This window comes from Coregonus lavaretus (assembly GCF_964263955.1).
Source record: "Coregonus lavaretus genome assembly, contig: HAP1_SCAFFOLD_5543, whole genome shotgun sequence".
Taxonomy (NCBI): Eukaryota; Metazoa; Chordata; class Actinopteri; order Salmoniformes; family Salmonidae; genus Coregonus; species Coregonus lavaretus.
In genome coordinates, this window is record NW_028156277.1 from 1 (window position 1) to 23,848 (window position 23,848).

At 48.8% G+C, this 23,848-nt stretch overlaps 1 protein-coding gene across 2 annotated transcripts; it reads right to left on the bottom strand.

The window, feature by feature from the left end:
• Positions 1–10,641: 10,641 nt before the first annotated feature.
• On the bottom strand, positions 10,642–21,907 carry LOC311126509 (cytosol aminopeptidase-like). Of its 2 annotated transcripts, XM_084200505.1 has the most exons (9): positions 21,696–21,907; positions 20,986–21,101; positions 18,092–18,146; positions 17,389–17,494; positions 15,942–16,182; positions 15,653–15,817; positions 14,120–14,175; positions 12,484–12,586; positions 10,642–11,572 (listed from the first exon to the last, which is right to left on the bottom strand). In XM_084200505.1, exons 1-9 carry the CDS (start codon positions 21,786–21,788, stop codon positions 11,431–11,433), a joined length of 1,077 nt encoding a protein of 358 aa, XP_084056631.1. In that variant the 5' UTR covers positions 21,789–21,907; the 3' UTR covers positions 10,642–11,430. The 2 variants fall into 2 exon arrangements, with proteins under 2 accessions (XP_084056631.1, XP_084056632.1); XM_084200506.1 differs by lacking the exons at positions 18,092–18,146; positions 20,986–21,101; positions 21,696–21,907 and adding an exon at positions 17,742–18,033.
• Between the last annotated feature and the right edge of the window lie 1,941 nt (positions 21,908–23,848).

Sequence of the window (23,848 nt, forward strand, 5' to 3'; positions counted from 1 at the left end):
CAACCACCCAGACAGAGCTATGGATTGGATATCAACCACCCAGACAGAGCTATGGATGGATATCAACCACTCAGGACAGAGCTATGGATGGATATCAACCACTCAGACAGAGCTATGGATGGATATCAACCACCCAGACAGAGCTATGGATGGATATCAACCACCCAGACAGGAGCTATGGATGGATATCAACCACTCAGACAGAGCTATGGATGGATATCAACCACTCAGAGCTATGGATGGATATCAACCACTCAGAGCTAGGATGGATATCAACCACCCAGACAGAGCTATGGATGGATATCAACCACTCAGACAGAGCTATGGATGGATATCAACCACTCAGACAGAGCTATGGATGGATATCAACACACTCAGAGCTATGGATGGATATCAACCACTCAGACAGAGCTATGGATGGATATCAACCACCCAGACAGAGCTATGGATGGATATCAACCACTCAGACAGAGCTATGGATGGATATCAACCACTCAGACAGAGCTATGGATGGATATCAACCACCCAGACAGAGCTATGGATGGATATCAACCACTCAGACAGAGCTATGGATGGATATCAACCACTCAGACAGAGCTATGGATGGATATCAACCACCCAGACAGAGCTATGGATGGATATCAACCACTCAGACAGAGCTATGGATGGATATCAACCACCCAGACAGAGCTATGGATGGATATCAACCACTCAGACAGAGCTATGGATGGATATCAACCACCCAGACAGAGCTATGGATGGATATCAACCACTCAGACAGAGCTATGGATGGATATCAACCACCCAGACAGAGCTATGGATGGATATCAACCACTCAGACAGAGCTATGGATGGATATCAACCACTCAGACAGAGCTATGGATGGATATCAACCACCCAGACAGAGCTATGGATGGATATCAACCACTCAGACAGAGCTATGGATGGATATCAACCACTCAGACAGAGCTATGGATGGATATCAACCACCCAGACAGAGCTATGGATGGATATCAACCACTCAGACAGAGCTATGGATGGATATCAACCACCCAGACAGAGCTATGGATGGATATCAACCACCCAGACAGAGCTATGGATGGATATCAACCACTCAGACAGAGCTATGGATGGATATCAACCACTCAGACAGAGCTATGGATGGATATCAACCACCCAGACAGAGCTATGGATGGATATCAACCACCCAGACAGAGCTATGGATGGATATCAACCACCCAGACAGAGCTATGGATGGATATCAACCACTCAGACAGAGCTATGGATGGATATCAACCACTACAGAGCTATGGATGGATATCAACCACTCAGACAGAGCTATGGATGGATATCAACCACTCAGACAGAGCTATGGATGGATATCAACCACTCAGACAGAGCTATGGATGGATATCAACCACCCAGACAGAGCTATGGATGGATATCAACCACTCAGACAGAGCTATGGATGGATATCAACCACCCAGACAGAGCTATGGATGGATATCAACCACCTCAGACAGAGCTATGGATGGATATCAACCACTCAGACAGAGCTATGGATGGATATCAACCACCCAGACAGAGCTATGGATGGATATCAACCACCCAGACAGAGCTATGGATGGATATCAACCACCCAGACAGAGCTATGGATGGATATCAACCGCTCAGACAGAGCTATGGATGGATATCAACCACTCAGACAGAGCTATGGATGGATATCAACCACCCAGACAGAGCTATGGATGGATATCAACCACTCAGACAGAGCTATGGATGGATATCAACCACTCAGACAGAGCTATGGATGGATATCAACCACCCAGACAGAGCTATGGATGGATATCAACCACCCAGACAGAGCTATGGATGGATATCAACCACTCAGACAGAGCTATGGATGGATATCAACCACCCAGACAGAGCTATGGATGGATATCAACCACCCAGACAGAGCTATGGATGGATATCAACCACTCAGGAGCTATGGCTGGATATCAACCACCCAGACAGAGCTATGGATGGATATCAACCACCCAGACAGAGCTATGGATGGATATCAACCACTCAGACAGAGCTATGGATGGATATCAACCACTCAGACAGAGCTATGGATGGATATCAACCACTCAGACAGAGCTATGGATGGATATCAACCACTCAGACAGAGCTATGGATGGATATCAACCACTCAGACAGAGCTATGGATGGATATCAACCACTCAGACAGAGCTATGGATGGATATCAACCACCCAGACAGAGCTATGGATGGATATCAACCACCCAGACAGAGCTATGGATGGATATCAACCACTCAGACAGAGCTATGGATGGATATCAACCACTCAGACAGAGCTATGGATGGATATCAACCACTCAGACAGAGCTATGGATGGATATCAACCACTCAGACAGAGCTATGGATGGATATCAACCACTCAGACAGAGCTATGGATGGATATCAACCACCCAGACAGAGCTATGGATGGATATCAACCACCCAGACAGAGCTATGGATGGATATCAACCACCCAGACAGAGCTATGGATGGATATCAACCACCCAGACAGAGCTATGGATGGATATCAACCACTCAGACAGAGCTATGGATGGATATCAACCACTCAGACAGAGCTATGGATGGATATCAACCACTCAGACAGAGCTATGGATGGATATCAACCACTAGCAGAGCTATGGATGGATATCAACCACTCAGACAGAGCTATGGATGGATATCAACCACCCAGACAGAGCTATGGATGGATATCAACCACTCAGACAGAGCTATGGATGGATATCAACCACTCAGACAGAGCTATGGATGGATATCAACCACTCAGACAGAGCTATGGATGGATATCAACCACTCAGACAGAGCTATGGATGGATATCAACCACTCAGAGCTATGGATGGATATCAACCACTCAGACAGAGCTACGGATGGATATCAACCACTCAGACAGAGCTATGGATGGATATCAACCACTCAGACAGAGCTATGGATGGATATCAACCACTCAGACAGAGCTATGGATGGATATCAACCACTCAGAGCTATGGATGGATATCAACCACTCAGACAGAGCTATGGATGGATATCAACCACCCAGACAGAGCTATGGATGGATATCAACCACTCAGACAGAGCTATGGATGGATATCAACCACTCAGACAGAGCTATGGATGGATATCAACCACTCAGACAGAGCTATGGATGGATATCAACCACTCAGACAGAGCTATGGATGGATATCAACCACTCAGACAGAGCTATGGATGGATATCAACCACTCAGACAGAGCTATGGATGGATATCAACCACTCAGACAGAGCTATGGATGGATATCAACCACCCAGACAGAGCTATGGATGGATATCAACCACCCAGACAGAGCTATGGATGGATATCAACCACCCAGGCAGAGCTATGGATGGATATCAACCACTCAGACAGAGCTATGGATGGATATCAACCACTCAGACAGAGCTATGGATGGATATCAACCACCCAGACAGAGCTATGGATGGATATCAACCACCCAGACAGAGCTATGGATGGATATCAACCACCCAGACAGAGCTATGGATGGATATCAACCACCCAGACAGAGCTATGGATGGATATCAACCCCTCAGACAGAGCTATGGATGGATATCAACCCCTCAGAGCTATGGATGGATATCAACCACTCAGACAGAGCTATGGATGGATATCAACCGCCCAGACAGAGCTATGGATGGATATCAACCACTCAGACAGAGCTATGGATGGATATCAACCACCCAGACAGAGCTATGGATGGATATCAACCACTCAGACAGAGCTATGGATGGATATCAACCACTCAGACAGAGCTATGGATGGATATCAACCACCCAGACAGAGCTATGGATGGATATCAACCACCCAGACAGAGCTATGGATGGATATCAACCACCCAGACAGAGCTATGGATGGATATCAACCACTCAGACAGAGCTATGGATGGATATCAACCACCCAGACAGAGCTATGGATGGATATCAACCACTCAGACAGAGCTATGGATGGATATCAACCACCCAGACAGAGCTATGGATGGATATCAACCACTCAGACAGAGCTATGGATGGATATCAACCACCCAGACAGAGCTATGGATGGATATCAACCACCCAGACAGAGCTATGGATGGATATCAACCACTCAGACAGAGCTATGGATGGATATCAACCACCCAGACAGAGCTATGGATGGATATCAACCACTCAGACAGAGCTATGGATGGATATCAACCACTCAGAGCTATGGATGGATATCAACCACTCAGACAGAGCTACGGATGGATATCAACCACTCAGACAGAGCTATGGATGGATATCAACCACTCAGACAGAGCTATGGATGGATATCAACCACTCAGACAGAGCTATGGATGGATATCAACCACTCAGAGCTATGGATGGATATCAACCACTCAGACAGAGCTATGGATGGATATCAACCACCCAGACAGAGCTATGGATGGATATCAACCACTCAGACAGAGCTATGGATGGATATCAACCACTCAGACAGAGCTATGGATGGATATCAACCACTCAGACAGAGCTATGGATGGATATCAACCACTCAGACAGAGCTATGGATGGATATCAACCACTCAGACAGAGCTATGGATGGATATCAACCACTCAGACAGAGCTATGGATGGATATCAACCACTCAGACAGAGCTATGGATGGATATCAACCACCCAGACAGAGCTATGGATGGATATCAACCACCCAGACAGAGCTATGGATGGATATCAACCACCCAGGCAGAGCTATGGATGGATATCAACCACTCAGACAGAGCTATGGATGGATATCAACCACTCAGACAGAGCTATGGATGGATATCAACCACCCAGACAGAGCTATGGATGGATATCAACCACCCAGACAGAGCTATGGATGGATATCAACCACCCAGACAGAGCTATGGATGGATATCAACCACCCAGACAGAGCTATGGATGGATATCAACCCCTCAGACAGAGCTATGGATGGATATCAACCCCTCAGAGCTATGGATGGATATCAACCACTCAGACAGAGCTATGGATGGATATCAACCGCCCAGACAGAGCTATGGATGGATATCAACCACTCAGACAGAGCTATGGATGGATATCAACCACCCAGACAGAGCTATGGATGGATATCAACCACCCAGACAGAGCTATGGATGGATATCAACCACTCAGACAGAGCTATGGATGGATATCAACCACTCAGACAGAGCTATGGATGGATATCAACCACTCAGACAGAGCTATGGATGGATATCAACCACTCAGACAGAGCTATGGATGGATATCAACCACTCAGACAGAGCTATGGATGGATATCAACCACTCAGACAGAGCTATGGATGGATATCAACCACTCAGACAGAGCTATGGATGGATATCAACCACCCAGACAGAGCTATGGATGGATATCAACCACCCAGACAGAGCTATGGATGGATATCAACCACCCAGGCAGAGCTATGGATGGATATCAACCACTCAGACAGAGCTATGGATGGATATCAACCACTCAGACAGAGCTATGGATGGATATCAACCACCCAGACAGAGCTATGGATGGATATCAACCACCCAGACAGAGCTATGGATGGATATCAACCACCCAGACAGAGCTATGGATGGATATCAACCACCCAGACAGAGCTATGGATGGATATCAACCACCCAGACAGAGCTATGGATGGATATCAACCACCCAGACAGAGCTATGGATGGATATCAACCCCTCAGACAGAGCTATGGATGGATATCAACCCCTCAGAGCTATGGATGGATATCAACCACTCAGACAGAGCTATGGATGGATATCAACCGCCCAGACAGAGCTATGGATGGATATCAACCACTCAGACAGAGCTATGGATGGATATCAACCACCCAGACAGAGCTATGGATGGATATCAACCACTCAGACAGAGCTATGGATGGATATCAACCACTCAGACAGAGCTATGGATGGATATCAACCACCCAGACAGAGCTATGGATGGATATCAACCACCCAGACAGAGCTATGGATGGATATCAACCACCCAGACAGAGCTATGGATGGATATCAACCACTCAGACAGAGCTATGGATGGATATCAACCACCCAGACAGAGCTATGGATGGATATCAACCACTCAGACAGAGCTATGGATGGATATCAACCACCCAGACAGAGCTATGGATGGATATCAACCACTCAGACAGAGCTATGGATGGATATCAACCACCCAGACAGAGCTATGGATGGATATCAACCACCCAGACAGAGCTATGGATGGATATCAACCACTCAGACAGAGCTATGGATGGATATCAACCACCCAGACAGAGCTATGGATGGATATCAACCACTCAGACAGAGCTATGGATGGATATCAACCACTCAGAGCTATGGATGGATATCAACCTCACCAGACAGAGCTACGGAGCATTGTATGATATCAACCACTCAGACAGAGCTATGGATGGATATCAACCACTCAGACAGAGCTATGGATGGATATCAACCACCCAGACAGAGCTATGGATGGATATCAACCACTCAGACAGAGCTATGGATGGATATCAACCACTCAGACAGAGCTATGGATGGATATCAACCACCCAGACAGAGCTATGGATGGATATCAACCACCCAGACAGAGCTATGGATGGATATCAACCACCCAGACAGAGCTATGGATGGATATCAACCACTCAGACAGAGCTATGGATGGATATCAACCACCCAGACAGAGCTATGGATGGATATCAACCACTCAGACAGAGCTATGGATGGATATCAACCACCCAGACAGAGCTATGGATGGATATCAACCACTCAGACAGAGCTATGGATGGATATCAACCACCCAGACAGAGCTATGGATGGATATCAACCACCCAGACAGAGCTATGGATGGATATCAACCACTCAGACAGAGCTATGGATGGATATCAACCACCCAGACAGAGCTATGGATGGATATCAACCACTCAGACAGAGCTATGGATGGATATCAACCACTCAGAGCTATGGATGGATATCAACCACTCAGACAGAGCTACGGATGGATATCAACCACTCAGACAGAGCTATGGATGGATATCAACCACTCAGACAGAGCTATGGATGGATATCAACCACTCAGACAGAGCTATGGATGGATATCAACCACTCAGAGCTATGGATGGATATCAACCACTCAGACAGAGCTATGGATGGATATCAACCACCCAGACAGAGCTATGGATGGATATCAACCACTCAGACAGAGCTATGGATGGATATCAACCACTCAGACAGAGCTATGGATGGATATCAACCACTCAGACAGAGCTATGGATGGATATCAACCACTCAGACAGAGCTATGGATGGATATCAACCACTCAGACAGAGCTATGGATGGATATCAACCACTCAGACAGAGCTATGGATGGATATCAACCACTCAGACAGAGCTATGGATGGATATCAACCACCCAGACAGAGCTATGGATGGATATCAACCACCCAGACAGAGCTATGGATGGATATCAACCACCCAGGCAGAGCTATGGATGGATATCAACCACTCAGACAGAGCTATGGATGGATATCAACCACTCAGACAGAGCTATGGATGGATATCAACCACCCAGACAGAGCTATGGATGGATATCAACCACCCAGACAGAGCTATGGATGGATATCAACCACCCAGACAGAGCTATGGATGGATATCAACCACCCAGACAGAGCTATGGATGGATATCAACCCCTCAGACAGAGCTATGGATGGATATCAACCCCTCAGAGCTATGGATGGATATCAACCACTCAGACAGAGCTATGGATGGATATCAACCGCCCAGACAGAGCTATGGATGGATATCAACCACCCAGACAGAGCTATGGATGGATATCAACCACCCAGACAGAGCTATGGATGGATATCAACCACTCAGACAGAGCTATGGATGGATATCAACCACTCAGACAGAGCTATGGATGGATATCAACCACCCAGACAGAGCTATGGATGGATATCAACCACCCAGACAGAGCTATGGATGGATATCAACCACCCAGACAGAGCTATGGATGGATATCAACCACTCAGACAGAGCTATGGATGGATATCAACCACCCAGACAGAGCTATGGATGGATATCAACCACTCAGACAGAGCTATGGATGGATATCAACCACCCAGACAGAGCTATGGATGGATATCAACCACTCAGACAGAGCTATGGATGGATATCAACCACCCAGACAGAGCTATGGATGGATATCAACCACCCAGACAGAGCTATGGATGGATATCAACCACTCAGACAGAGCTATGGATGGATATCAACCACCCAGACAGAGCTATGGATGGATATCAACCACTCAGACAGAGCTATGGATGGATATCAACCACTCAGAGCTATGGATGGATATCAACCACTCAGACAGAGCTACGGATGGATATCAACCACTCAGACAGAGCTATGGATGGATATCAACCACTCAGACAGAGCTATGGATGGATATCAACCACTCAGACAGAGCTATGGATGGATATCAACCACTCAGAGCTATGGATGGATATCAACCACTCAGACAGAGCTATGGATGGATATCAACCACCCAGACAGAGCTATGGATGGATATCAACCACTCAGACAGAGCTATGGATGGATATCAACCACTCAGACAGAGCTATGGATGGATATCAACCACTCAGACAGAGCTATGGATGGATATCAACCCCTCAGACAGAGCTATGGATGGATATCAACCACTCAGACAGAGCTATGGATGGATATCAACCACTCAGACAGAGCTATGGATGGATATCAACCACCCAGACAGAGCTATGGATGGATATCAACCACTCAGACAGAGCTATGGATGGATATCAACCACTCAGACAGAGCTATGGATGGATATCAACCACTCAGACAGAGCTATGGATGGATATCAACCACTCAGACAGAGCTATGGATGGATATCAACCACTCAGACAGAGCTATGGATGGATATCAACCACTCAGACAGAGCTATGGATGGATATCAACCACCCAGACAGAGCTATGGATGGATATCAACCACCCAGGCAGAGCTATGGATGGATATCAACCACCCAGGCAGAGCTATGGATGGATATCAACCACTCAGACAGAGCTATGGATGGATATCAACCACTCAGACAGAGCTATGGATGGATATCAACCACCCAGACAGAGCTATGGATGGATATCAACCACCCAGACAGAGCTATGGATGGATATCAACCACCCAGACAGAGCTATGGATGGATATCAACCACCCAGACAGAGCTATGGATGGATATCAACCCCTCAGACAGAGCTATGGATGGATATCAACCCCTCAGAGCTATGGATGGATATCAACCACTCAGACAGAGCTATGGATGGATATCAACCGCCCAGACAGAGCTATGGATGGATATCAACCACTCAGACAGAGCTATGGATGGATATCAACCACCCAGACAGAGCTATGGATGGATATCAACCACTCAGACAGAGCTATGGATGGATATCAACCACTCAGACAGAGCTATGGATGGATATCAACCTCCCAGACAGAGCTATGGATGGATATCAACCACCCAGACAGAGCTATGGATGGATATCAACCACCCAGACAGAGCTATGGATGGATATCAACCACCCAGACAGAGCTATGGATGGATATCAACCACTCAGACAGAGCTATGGATGGATATCAACCACCCAGACAGAGCTATGGATGGATATCAACCACTCAGACAGAGCTATGGATGGATATCAACCACCCAGACAGAGCTATGGATGGATATCAACCACTCAGACAGAGCTATGGATGGATATCAACCACCCAGACAGAGCTATGGATGGATATCAACCACCCAGACAGAGCTATGGATGGATATCAACCACTCAGACAGAGCTATGGATGGATATCAACCACCCAGACAGAGCTATGGATGGATATCAACCACCCAGACAGAGCTATGGATGGATATCAACCACCCAGACAGAGCTATGGATGGATATCAACCACTCAGACAGAGCTATGGATGGATATCAACCACCCAGACAGAGCTATGGATGGATATCAACCACCCAGACAGAGCTATGGATGGATATCAACCACTCAGAGCTATGGATGGATATCAACCACCCAGACAGAGCTATGGATGGATATCAACCACTCAGACAGAGCTATGGATGGATATCAACCACTCAGACAGAGCTATGGATGGATATCAACCACTCAGAGCTATGGATGGATATCAACCACTCAGACAGAGCTATGGATGGATATCAACCACCCAGACAGAGCTATGGATGGATATCAACCACTCAGACAGAGCTATGGATGGATATCAACCACCCAGACAGAGCTATGGATGGATATCAACCACCCAGACAGAGCTATGGATGGATATCAACCACCCAGACAGAGCTATGGATGGATATCAACCACCCAGACAGAGCTATGGATGGATATCAACCCCTCAGACAGAGCTATGGATGGATATCAACCCCTCAGACAGAGCTATGGATGGATATCAACCATGATATCTAAATGATAGTTTTATCTGAGGCTATATAGTGGCTACCAACATTGGAGTAAAACAAGCTTCTATTCTGGGTTCTGATGGGGTACGACAGTTGAACTAAGTTCATGAGGCATTTATAAGTTATATTCTTCAAGCATCGATGGCTATAATAATATATGATTATAATGAATTACTTTAATATCCTCAATATGTCAATAAAGGGATGTACCAATCGCAGATTGCTTAATTTATATCTTACTAGGTGCGCAACGCAAGAACGCAATCAGCTGAAATACAACACGCAAAATGGCGATCCTGTATTTTACAACGAGTTACAAGATTGCGGGGCTGCACATCTATGCAGGACTGCCATTTTACCACTAGGCCCCTCCAAACCTGTTCCTGGAGAGATACCCTCCTGTAGGTTTAAACTCCAACCCTGTTCCTGGAGAGATACCCTCCTGTAGGTTTAAACTCCAACCCTGTTCCTGGAGAGACACCCTCCTGTAGGTTTAAACTCCAACCCTGTTCCTGGAGAGATTCCTTCCTGTAGGTTTAAACTCCAACCCTGTTCCTGGAGAGATACCCTCCTGTAGGTTTAAACTCCAACCCTGTTCCTGGAGAGACACCCTCCTGTAGGTTTAAACTCCAACCCTGTTCCTGGATAGCTACCCTCCTGTAGGTTTAAACTCCAACCCAGTTGTAACTGTCCTGGTTCAGCTTCTCAACCAGCTAATTATTAGAATCAGATGCACTAGATTGGGGTCGGATCGAAAAAACCTACAGGACAGTAGTTCTTCAGGAACAGGGTCGGAGAGCCCTGCTCTAGACACCGATTGGCTAGCGCGTCACGCCGCAAGCTCACCTATGATGTTGATTGGCAGGTTGAGGGCTGCTGCCGTGACGATGGCGGAACACACGGTGGCGGCTCCTCCCATATCAGCCCTCATAGCATCCATACCCGATGGAGGCTTTAGACTGATCCCACCGCTAGAGAGAGAGGGAGGGTAAGGAACATAGTTAACATTTATATCAATTAAAATGACACTAGTAATGTTTAGAAAACAGGCCAGCTGGTCTCCCGAGTGGCGCAGCGGTCTAAGGCACTGCATCGCAGTGCTAAAGGCGACACTACAGACCCGGGTTCGATTCCGGGCTGTATCACAACCGGCCGTGATTGGAAGTCACAATTGGCCCAGCGTCGTCCGGGTTAGGGGAGGGTTTGGCCGAGGGGGAGGGGGGGGGATTTACTTGGCTTATCGCGCTCTAGCGACTCCTTGTGGCGGGCCGGGCGCCTGCAGGCTGACCTCGGTCGTCAGTTGAACTGTGTTTCCTCCATTGGTGCGGCTGGCTTCCGGGTTAAGCGGGCGGGTGTTTAAGAAGAGCGGTTTGGCGGGTCATGTTTCAGAGGATGCATGACTCGACCTTCACTTCCCGAGACCGTTGGGGAGATGCAGCGATGAGACAAGATCTGATGCTTTAACAACACAGTGAACAGAGCACCCTGGTTGGACAGCAGTGATGGGCGGTGTCCAACACAGTGAACAGAGCACCCTGGTTGGACAGCAGTGATGGGCGGTGTCCAACACAGTGAACAGAGCACCCTGGTTGGACAGCAGTGATGGGCGGTGTCCAACACAGTGAACAGAGCACCCTGGTTGGACAGCAGTGATGGGCGGTGTCCAACACAGTGAACAGAGCACCCTGGTTGGACAGCAGTGATGGGCGGTATCCAACACAGTGAACAGAGCACCCTGGTTGGACAGCAGTGATGGGCGGTGTCCAACACAGTGAACAGAGCACCCTGGTTGGACAGCAGTGATGGGGCGGCGTCCAACACAGTGAACAGAGCACCCTGGTTGGACAGCAGTGATGGGCGGTGTGTGATGTGGTGTGTGTACCTGTCGAAGGTGATGCCCTTGCCCACCAGCAGTAGAGGAGAGTGTGTGTTGTCAGGGCAACCGTTGTAGTGCAGCTCCAGGAAGACAGGGGGTTCCTCTGAGCCTAAAACAACAACAGAATGAACCGTCTGCTGCTATCACCTTTAGAAACACTGAGGAACGCTCCCATCTATCACCTTTAGAAACACAGAGGAACGCTCCCATCTATCACCTTTAGAAACACTGAGGAACGCTCCCATCTATCACCTTTAGAAACACAGAGGAACGCTCCCATCTATCACCTTTAGGAACGCTCCCATCTATCACCTTTAGAAACACTGAGGAACGCTCCCATCTATCACCTTTAGAAACACTGAGGAACGCCCCCATCTATCACCTTTAGAAACACAGAGGAACGCTCCCATCTATCACCTTTAGAAACACAGAGGAACGCTCCCATCTATCACCTTTAGAAACACTGAGGAACGCTCCCATCTATCACCTTTAGGAACGCTCCCATCTATCACCCTTAGAAACACAGAGGAACGCTCCCATCTATCACCTTTAGAAACACAGAGGAACACTCCCATCTATCACCTTTAGAAACACAGAGGAACGCTCCCATCTATCACCTTTAGAAACACTGAGGAACGCCCCCATCTATCACCTTTAGAAACACTGAGGAACGCTCCCATCTATCACCTTTAGAAACACAGAGGAACGCTCCCATCTATCACCTTTAGAAACACAGAGGAACGCTCCCATCTATCACCTTTAGGAACACAGAGGAACGCTCCCATCTATCACCTTTAGGAACACTGAGGAACGCTCCCATCTATCACCTTTAGAAACATAGAGGAACGCTCCCATCTATCACCTTTAGAAACACAGAGGAACGCTCCCATCTATCACCTTTAGGAACGCTCCCATCTATCACCTTTAGAAACACTGAGGAACGCTCCCATCTATCACCTTTAGAAACACTGAGGAACGCTCCCATCTATCACCTTTAGGAACGCTCCCATCTATCACCTTTAGACACACAGAGGAACGCTCCCATCTATCACCTTTAGAAACACAGAGGAACGCTCCCATCTATCACCTTTAGGAACACAGAGGAACGCTCCCATCTATCACCTTTAGAAACACAGAGGAACGCTCCCATCTATCACCTTTAGGAACACAGAGGAACGCTCCCATCTATCACCTTTAGAAACACAGAGGAACGCTCCCATCTATCACCTTTAGACACACAGAGGAACGCCCCCATCTATCACCTTTAGGAACACTGAGGAACGCCCCCATCTATCACCTTTAGGAACGCTCCCATCTATCACCTTTAGGAACGCTCCCATCTATCACCTTTAGAAACACTGAGGAACGCTCCCATCTATCACCTTTAGGAACGCTCCCATCTATCACCTTTAGAAACACTGAGGAACGCTCCCATCTATCACCTTTAGACACACTGAGGAACGCCCCCATCTATCACCTTTAGGAACACAGAGGAACGCTCCCATCTATCACCTTTAGAAACACTGAGGAACGCTCCCATCTATCACCTTTAGACACACTGAGGAACGCCCCCATCTATCACCTTTAGGAACACTGAGGAACGCTCCCATCTATCACCTTTAGGAACGCTCCCATCTATCACCTTTAGAAACACTGAGGAACGCCCCCATCTGCTGCTCCTCTATCCACTCTTGAGACCTGCACACACACACACACACACACCACACACACACACACACACACACACACACACACACACACGTTAACGATGACATCCGAAATGAAACTGTTTTGTCAAAAATAGTTCCATACATTACATCCTCCCCCTCCTCCTCCTCCTCCTCCTCCTCCTCCCTCCCCCCCCCTCCTCTTCCCCCTCCTCCTCCTCCTCCTCCCCCCACTCCTCCTCCTCCTCCTCCTCCTCCTCCTCCCCCTCCTCCTCTCCCTCCTCCTCCTCCTCCTCCTCCTCCCCCTCCTCCCCCTCCTCCTCCCCCGTACCTCTTATGGATGGTGACGTGGTCGGCGTAGGGAGCCAGTCTGTGTGTTCCTCCCCCTCCCTCCTCTCCCTCCTCCCCCTCCTCCTCCTCCTCCCCCTCCTCCCCCTCCTCCCCCCGTACCTCTTATGGATGGTGACGTGGTCGGCGTAGGGAGCCAGTCTGTGTGTTCCTCCCCCTCCCTCCTCTCCCTCCTCCCCCCTCCTCCTCCTCCCCCCCCTCCCCTCCCTCCTCCTCCTCCCCCTCCTCCTCCTCCTCCTCCTCCCCCCACTCCTCCTCCCCCCACTCCTCCTCCTCCTCCTCCTCCTCCCCCTCCTCCTCCTCCTCCTCCTCCCCCCACTCCTCCTCCCCCCACTCCTCCTCCTCCCCCTCCTCCCCCTCCTCCTCCCCCTCCTCCTCCTCCCCCTCCTCCTCCCCCTCCTCCTCCTCCCCCTCCCCCTCCTCCTCCTCCTCCCCCTCCTCCTCCTCCCCCTCCTCCTCCTCCCCTCCTCCTCCTCCTCCCCCTCCTCCCCCGTACCTCTTATGGATGGTGACGTGGTCGGCGTAGGGAGCCAGTCTGTGTGTTCCTCCCCCTCCCTCCTCTCCCTCCTCCCCCCCTCCTCCTCCTCCCCCCCCCTCCCCTCCCCCTCCCCCTCCTCCCCCCTCCCCCCCCCCTCCTCCCCTCCTCCTCCTCCTCCTCCCCCTCCTCCTCCTCCTCCTCCTCCTCCTCCCCCCACTCCTCCTCCCCCCACTCCTCCTCCTCCTCCTCCTCCCCCTCCTCCCCCTCCTCCTCCCCCGTACCTCTTATGGATGGTGACGTGGTCGGCGTAGGGAGCCAGTCTGTGTGTTCCTCCCCCTCCCTCCTCCCCCTCCTCCTCCTCCCCCTCCTCCTCCTCCCCCTCCTCCTCCCCCTCCTCCTCCTCCCCCTCCCCCTCCTCCTCCTCCTCCCCCTCCTCCTCCTCCTCCTCCTCCTCCTCCTCCTCCTCCCCCTCCTCCCCTCCCTCCTCCCCCTCCTCCTCCTCCTCCTCCTCCTCCTCCTCCTCCTCCCCCTCCTCCCCTCCCTCCTCCCCCTCCTCCTCCCCCGTACCTCTTATGGATGGTGACGTGGTCGGCGTAGGGAGCCAGTCTGTGTGTTCCTCCCCCTCCTCCTCCCCCTCCTCCCCCTCCTCCTCCCCCTCCTCCCCCCTCCTCCTCCCCCGTACCTCTTATGGATGGTGACGTGGTCGGCGTAGGGAGCCAGTCTGTGTGTGATGGTATCAGCGAAGACCGACGGAGTGACGTGATTGGCTGGAGCTTCCATCAGGTAACGGGCCAGGTTCTGACCTTCTCCGTACAACACACCCTTCTCCCAGCCAGATACACACCCACTGGACACACACACAGGTTAGAGAGAGAGAGAGAGAGAGTCAGTGGATGTCTGTGTTTGTGTCAGTGTGATTGAGAGGGTGTACGTGTGTGTGTGTGTGTGTGTGTGTGTGTGTGTGTGTGTACCTGCCGTGTAGCTGGGTGGTGACTCTGGTCTTCTTCTTGGTTTTCAGGTCATCGTATGTAAACAGCCCCAGGACAGCGCCCTCTGCTGCCGACTGGCTGTCATTACACCCATCCACCTCTATATGGGTCAACGCGTGGTCCTGGAGCCCCCTGCAGCCTCCTATCACACAGACTAGCTGGTCATTACACCCATCCACCTCTATATGGGTCAACGCGTGGTCCTGGAGCCCCCTGCAGCCTCCTATCACACAGACTAGCTGGTCATTACACCCATCCACCTCTATATGGGTTGAATATCGCTGTCCATCAATGATTCCCAATAAAATCTACTGTGCTTGAGCAATTTCAACAAACAAAATATTGATGTTGCCACTAAGAGTTGGTAGAAGATTCTAAATGATGTCCAGCTGTATTGGCTGCCCAAGGCGCTTCCACCAATCAACACATCTTCGTTTTTCTATGTCTTATAAATATACTAAATATTCTAGACTTTTTATTTTGACTTGTAAAAAACGTGGAGCGGGTTGTGTAGATCAGTAAGAACAAATATGACGTCATTCTTTTTAGATTTAAATTTTTTTAGGGAAAGAGAGAGACTGACCTGCTACGGCAGCTCTGATGTTCTGAGAGGGAAAGAGAGAGACTGACCTGCTACAGCAGCTCTGATGTTCTGAGAGGGAAAGAGAGAGACTGACCTGCTATAGCAGCTCTGATGTTCTGAGAGGGAAAGAGAGAGACTGACCTGCTATAGCAGCTCTGATGTTCTGAGAGGGAAAGAGAGAGACTGACCTGCTATAGCAGCTCTGATGTTCTGAGAGGGAAAGAGAGAGACTGACCTGCTATGGCAGCTCTGATGTTCTGAGAGGGAAAGAGAGAGACTGACCTGCTATAGCAGCTCTGATGTTCTGAGAGGGAAAGAGAGAGACTGACCTGCTATGGCAGCTCTGATGTTCTGAGAGGGAAAGAGAGAGACTTACCTGCTATAGCAGCTCTGATGTTCTGAGAGGGAAAGAGAGAGACTGACCTGCTATAGCAGCTCTGATGTTCTGAGAGGGAAAGAGAGAGACTGACCTGCTACAGCAGCTCTGATGTTCTGAGAGGGAAAGAGAGAGACTGACCTGCTATGGCAGCTCTGATGTTCTGAGAGGGAAAGAGAGAGACTGACCTGCTATAGCAGCTCTGATGTTCTGAGAGGGAAAGAGAGAGACTTACCTGCTATGGCAGCTCTGATGTTCTGAGAGGGAAAGAGAGAGACTTACCTGCTATGGCAGCTCTGATGTTCTGAGAGGGAAAGAGAGAGACTGACCTGCTATGGCAGCTCTGATGTTCTGAGAGGGAAAGAGAGAGACTGACCTGCTATAGCAGCTCTGATGTTCTGAGAGGGAAAGAGAGAGACTGACCTGCTATAGCAGCTCTGATGTTCTGAGAGGGAAAGAGAGAGACTGACCTGCTACGGCAGCTCTGATGTTCTCCTTACAGGTGTCCCAGTATTCTGTTCCACACACACCCAGAGAGTTCCTCCCTAGACCTACTACTGCTATACACGGGAAGTCCTGTATACGCACACACACACACACACACACACACACACACACACACACACACACACACACACACACACACACACACACACAGGTAATTATTGCATGTGTTATTTCATAGTTTTGATGTCTTCACTATTATTAAAAATTAAATGTAGAAAATAGTAAAAATTATGGAAAAACCCTTGAATGAGTAGGTGTGTCCAAACTTTGGACTGGTAGTGTGTGTGTGTGTGTGTGATATAAATATATATATTACCTCATGAAGACCGTAGAATATTCTGTTCATATAGTTAATATATGTGTTACCTCATGAAGACCGTAGAATATTCTGTTAATATAGTTAATATATGTGTTACCTCATGAAGACCGTAGAATATTCTGTTAATATAGTTAATATATGTGTTACCTCATGAAGACCGTAGAATATTCTGTTAATATAGTTAATATATGTGTTACCTCATGAAGACCGTAGAATATTCTGTTCATATAGTTAATATATGCGTTACCTCATGAAGACCGTAGAATATTCTGTTCATATAGTTAATATATGCCTTACCTCATGAAGACCGTAGAATATTCTGTTCATATAGTTAATATATGCCTTACCTCATGAAGACCGTAGAATATTCTGTTCTTCCCTTTCTTCAGACCTGGTCCTGATCTGAGGAGTTACCAGGGAGGCTGTTATTTACACCAGTCAAACCTCTCTCACGCTTACAGATAGTCTGTGTGTGTGGGGTGGACTCTTACAGATAGTCTGTGTGTGTGGGGTGGACTCTTACAGATAGTCTGTGTGTGAGGTGGACTCTAACAGATAGTCTGTGTGTGGGGTGGACTCTAACAGATAGTCTGTGTGTGTGGGGTGGACTCTTACAGATAGTCTGTGTGTGTGGGGTGGACTCTTACAGATAGTCTGTGTGTGGGGTGGACTCTTACAGATAGTCTGTGTGTGGGGTGGACTCTTACAGATAGTCTGTGTGTGAGGTGGACTCTAACAGATAGTCTGTGTGTGGGGTGGACTCTAACAGATAGTCTGTGTGTGTGGGGTGGACTCTTACAGATAGTCTGTGTGTGTGGGGTGGACTCTTACAGATAGTCTGTGTGTGTGGGGTGGACTCTAACAGATAGTCTGTGTGTGGGGTGGACTCTAACAGATAGTCTGTGTGTGAGGTGGACTCTTACAGATAGTCTGTGTGTGTGGGGTGGACTCTTACAGATAGTCTGTGTGTGGGGTGGACTCTTACAGATAGTCTGTGTGTGGGGTGGACTCTTACAGATAGTCTGTGTGTGAGGTGGACTCTAACAGATAGTCTGTGTGTGGGGTGGACTCTAACAGATAGTCTGTGTGTGTGGGGTGGACTCTTACAGATAGTCTGTGTGTGTGGGGTGGACTCTTACAGATAGTCTGTGTGTGTGGGGTGGACTCTAACAGATAGTCTGTGTGTGGGGTGGACTCTAACAGATAGTCTGTGTGTGAGGTGGACTCTTACAGATAGTCTGTGTGTGTGGGGTGGACTCTAACAGATAGTCTGTGTGTGGGGTGGACTCTAACAGATAGTCTGTGTGTTACAGATAGTCTGTGTGTGAGGTGGACTCTTACAGATAGTCTGTGTGTGGGGTGGACTCTAACAGATAGTCTGTGTGTGGGGTGGACTCTTACAGATAGTCTGTGTGTGGGGTGGACTCTTACAGATAGTCTGTGTGTGAGGTGGACTCTTACAGATAGTCTGTGTGTGAGGTGGACTCTTACAGATAGTCTGTGTGTGGGGTGGACTCTAACAGATAGTCTGTGTGTTACAGATAGTCTGTGTGTGAGGTGGACTCTTACAGATAGTCTGTGTGTGAGGTGGACTCTTACAGATAGTCTGTGTGTGGGGTGGACTCTTACAGATAGTCTGTGTGTGGGGTGGACTCTAACAGATAGTCTGTGTGTGTGGGGTGGACTCTAACAGATAGTCTGTGTGTGGGGTGGACTCTTACAGATAGTCTGTGTGTGGGGTGGACTCTTACAGATAGTCTGTGTGTGTGGGGTGGACTCTTACAGATAGTCTGTGTGTGTGGGGTGGACTCTTACAGATAGTCTGTGTGTGTGGGGTGGACTCTTACAGATAGTCTGTGTGTGGGGTGGACTCTTACAGATAGTCTGTGTGTGGGGTGGACTCTTACAGATAGTCTGTGTGTGGGGTGGACTCTAACAGATAGTCTGTGTGTTACAGATAGTCTGTGTGTGAGGTGGACTCTTACAGATAGTCTGTGTGTGGGGTGGACTCTTACAGATAGTCTGTGTGTGGGGTGGACTCTAACAGATAGTCTGTGTGTTACAGATAGTCTGTGTGTGAGGTGGACTCTTACAGATAGTCTGTGTGTGGGGTGGACTCTAACAGATAGTCTGTGTGTGGGGTGGACTCTAACAGATAGTCTGTGTGTTACAGATAGTCTGTGTGTGAGGTGGACTCTTACAGATAGTCTGTGTGTGAGGTGGACTCTTACAGATAGTCTGTGTGTGGGGTGGACTCTTACAGATAGTCTGTGTGTGGGGTGGACTCTTACAGATAGTCTGTGTGTGGGGTGGACTCTTACAGATAGTCTGTGTGTGTGGGGTGGACTCTTACAGATAGTCTGTGTGTGTGGGGTGGACTCTTACAGATAGTCTGTGTGTGGGGTGGACTCTTACAGATAGTCTGTGTGTGGGGTGGACTCTAACAGATAGTCTGTGTGTGGGGTGGACTCTTACAGATAGTCTGTGTGTGGGGTGGACTCTTACAGATAGTCTGTGTGTGAGGTGGACTCTTACAGATAGTCTGTGTGTGAGGTGGACTCTTACAGATAGTCTGTGTGTGGGGTGGACTCTTACAGATAGTCTGTGTGTGGGGTGGACTCTTACAGATAGTCTGTGTGTGGGGTGGACTCTTACAGATAGTCTGTGTGTGTGGGGTGGACTCTTACAGATAGTCTGTGTGTGTGGGGTGGACTCTTACAGATAGTCTGTGTGTGGGGTGGACTCTTACAGATAGTATGTGTGTGTGGGGTGGACTCTTACAGATAGTCTGTGTGTGGGGTGGACTCTTACAGATAGTCTGTGTGTGGGGTGGACTCTAACAGATAGTCTGTGTGTGGGGTGGACTCTTACAGATAGTCTGTGTGTGGGGTGGACTCTTACAGATAGTCTGTGTGTGAGGTGGACTCTTACAGATAGTCTGTGTGTGTGGTGGACTCTAACAGATAGTCTGTGTGTGTGGTGGACTCTTACAGATAGTCTGTGTGTGGGGTGGACTCTTACAGATAGTCTGTGTGTGAGGTGGACTCTTACAGATAGTCTGTGTGTGGGGTGGACTCTTACAGATAGTCTGTGTGTGTGAGGTGGACTCTTACAGATAGTCTGTGTGTGAGGTGGACTCTTACAGATAGTCTGTGTGGGGTGGACTCTTACAGATAGTCTGTGTGTGTGAGGTGGACTCTTACTGATAGTCTGTGTGTGAGGTGGACTCTTACAGACTCACATCTTTAGCAGCTCAGTCAGTTTACCAGACAGAACTCTGTCGACCCCAGCTGCCGCTTCAGTTAGATGGAGAGAGTCCTCTTCCTTCTCCGTCTCGTACACTCCTAGTACCAGACCCTGGGTGGACACACACACACACACACACAACCAGTTAACACACTCGCTAGCTACTACCAAGGCTTCCAGCCCAGCAGCAACAACACAGACAGCTAGCTAGCTGGCTACAGTAGAGGGCTGTGGCTAGCTGTACATGACAGTCACAGGACTATAGATAGGAGATGACTAGTCACCTTTAGCTTCCTGTTCTTTAACAGGTGTCTCAGAGTCAGGACAGTAGCTAGCTAGCTATTATTCCCCTTTCACCAGTGATCTGGTCCAGCTAAGCTAGCTACAGTGCCTTCAGAAAGTACTCTTTTGTCATTTAGCAGACGCTCTTATCCAGAGCGACTTACAGGAGCAATTAGGGTTAAGTGCCTTGCTCTAGGGCACATCGACATATTTTTCACCTAGTCAGCTCGGGGATTAGAACCAGCGACCTTTCGGTTACTGGCACAACGCTCTTAACGACTAAGCTACCTGCCGCCCGGTGATATTCAACATCATCAACTAGGTCCATACAGAAGACGCCTTCGTCCAATGACTTAACTCTGTGTAATGGCACTGAGTCACCAAGGGCTAGGTAGCTTGTTTTCTAGCCTTTATGAAACGTACTTTTCTGGCGTTCCAGTTGTTTTGTGCCGTAGAAAAGTAGCGACAGCGGTGTCTCCTCGTACCCCACAACACCGCTCGACTTAACATCAGCATCGTATCTGTTTTTTTTATTTTTAAATACCGTTCTCGGGAAAATGAGATTTATCAAAGTACTACTGTAGCTTAACATGTGTATCTGGAAGGTTGCCTTCCGACCTTAAACTGTCGCATAAACTGTTACGTCAATAGTAAGCGACTCCATTCTTCGTCTTCTTCTTCTGTGGATTTTCTATAGCGGTTGGCAACCAACTTTAAGGTGCATTACCGCCACCAGCTGGACTGGAGTGTGGACCAGAGACCGCGAAGTTCTAAATCCTACACAATAATCTCGTCTCCCTAAGGAAACGAAATACATAATTAAATACTACATCCCCTGAAGATTTCCCCAGCAGTTCACTTAGTCCTGGCTCTTCAACCCCATCACTCCTCAAATCTAATAACAATCGCTCCCTTTCTCTCACATATTTCTGGCACTGAAATAGAACATGTTCCACTGTCTCCATCTCCTCCTGACGGTGATCACACCTCCCAGTCGGATGTTTCCCCTGCCAATTTCTATGTACTATTGAGCCTCGTGTGTCCCAGTCTCAGCCTTGACTACACTGTCCTCCCCTTCTCTCTCGGCCTGAGGACCTCCCATTAGGATGTTTAAGAGCCTACTTGGCGATAACATCCACCTCCTCATTCCCCTTCTCACTCCCACATGAGCTGGTACCCAGAGGAACCTCACAATACCTAACCCTAACCCTAACCCTAACCCTAACCCTAACCCTAACCCTTCCTCATTCCCCTTCTCACTCCCACATGAGCTGGTACCCAGAGGAACCTCACAATACCTAACCCTAACCCTAACCCTAACCCTAACCCTAACCCTTCCTCATTCCCCTCTACTCCCACATGAGCTGGTGCCCAGAGGAACCTCACAAATACCCCCCTATCTGTCTCACCCTAAACAAAACACTGCAAAACCTCATACAATACATCCTGTCTGCTCTGAGATACAAATGAAATGTAAACTCATCAGGGCTGCCCAGGAGTCAGAGCAGATGACTACTCAGTCTGGCCACACCTCCTCCACTCAGTCTGGCCACACCTCCTCCACCCAGTCTGGCCACACCTCCTCCACTCAGTCTGGCCACACCTCCTCCACCCAGTCTGGCCACACCTCCTCCACCCAGTCTGGCCACACCTCCTCCACCCACTCTGGCCACACCTCGTCCACCCACTCTGGCCACACCTCCTCCACCCACTCTGCAGCCAATAGTACGGGCAGCAACTCCCGTTGTGTGAACAGATAAATGATCCGTTGCTCTTTTTTTCGTCACTGACACCTTTTAAACTCAGGAACACTAAAAGCTGCTCCTGTCCTCCCTGTTTTAGGGTCCTTAGATCCATCAGTGAATTATATTCAAGAAAGCATAGTATTGTGTTCTTAAAATGTTCACTTACAACTGAATCTACTCCTTCCTCAACGTCTCTTACCCTCTCAAGCAACCCTAGATATATCACTGGCTGAGGGAGAAACCAAGGTGGGATAGCAGGAAGAACCACAGAGGGGCTGAACTCCCTCCAAAACAACCCCGTCTCTCTCGCCATGCCACTGCCTATCCACCCAAAACTTGTATTCAGATTTTGTTTATGTTCCCAGCACTCTAGGAGGACCTTTTTTTGTAGGATGTGAAACCTTATGTCCTTGTAGATTTACCCAATATGTCCCGGCTAGCTGTTGACTTCTTAGCTTTAACGGCATCTCTCCCAACTCTGCCTGTATCGCTGCCACCGGGGAGGTCCTGAGTGCTCCACAACGTATTCTTAGGGCTTTTATAAAGATGTCTGAGCTGCTGATCCATATGCTACGCTTCCATAAATCGGCCTCCCGAGTGGCGCAGCGGTCTAGCTCCCGAGTGGCGCAGCGGTCTAAGCCACTGCATCTCAGCGCTTGAGGTGTCACTACAGACCCCCTGGTTCGATTCCAGGCTGTATCACAACCGGCCGTGATTGGGAGTCCCGTAGGGCGGCGCACAATTAGCCCAGCGTCGTTTGGCCGGTGTAGGCCGTCATTGTAAATAAGAATTTGTTCTTAACTGACTTGCCTAGTTAAATAAAAATGACCT

What these genes read in the sequence shown, in the direction of transcription:
- LOC311126509 (XM_084200505.1), bottom strand. Translation starts at nt 21,788, where the DNA reads ATGCTGATGTTAAGTCGAGCGGTGTTGTGGGGTACGAGGAGACACCGC. An exon ending in CATCAGAGCTGCCGTAGCAG is followed by an intron (nt 16,183 to 17,388) that starts GTCAGTCTCTCT and finishes TCTGTGTGATAG; the next exon opens with GAGGCTGCAGGGGGCTCCAG. An exon ending in AAGGGCATCACCTTCGACAG is followed by an intron (nt 11,573 to 12,483) that starts GTACACACACCA and finishes CTCTCTCTCTAG; the next exon opens with CGGTGGGATCAGTCTAAAGC.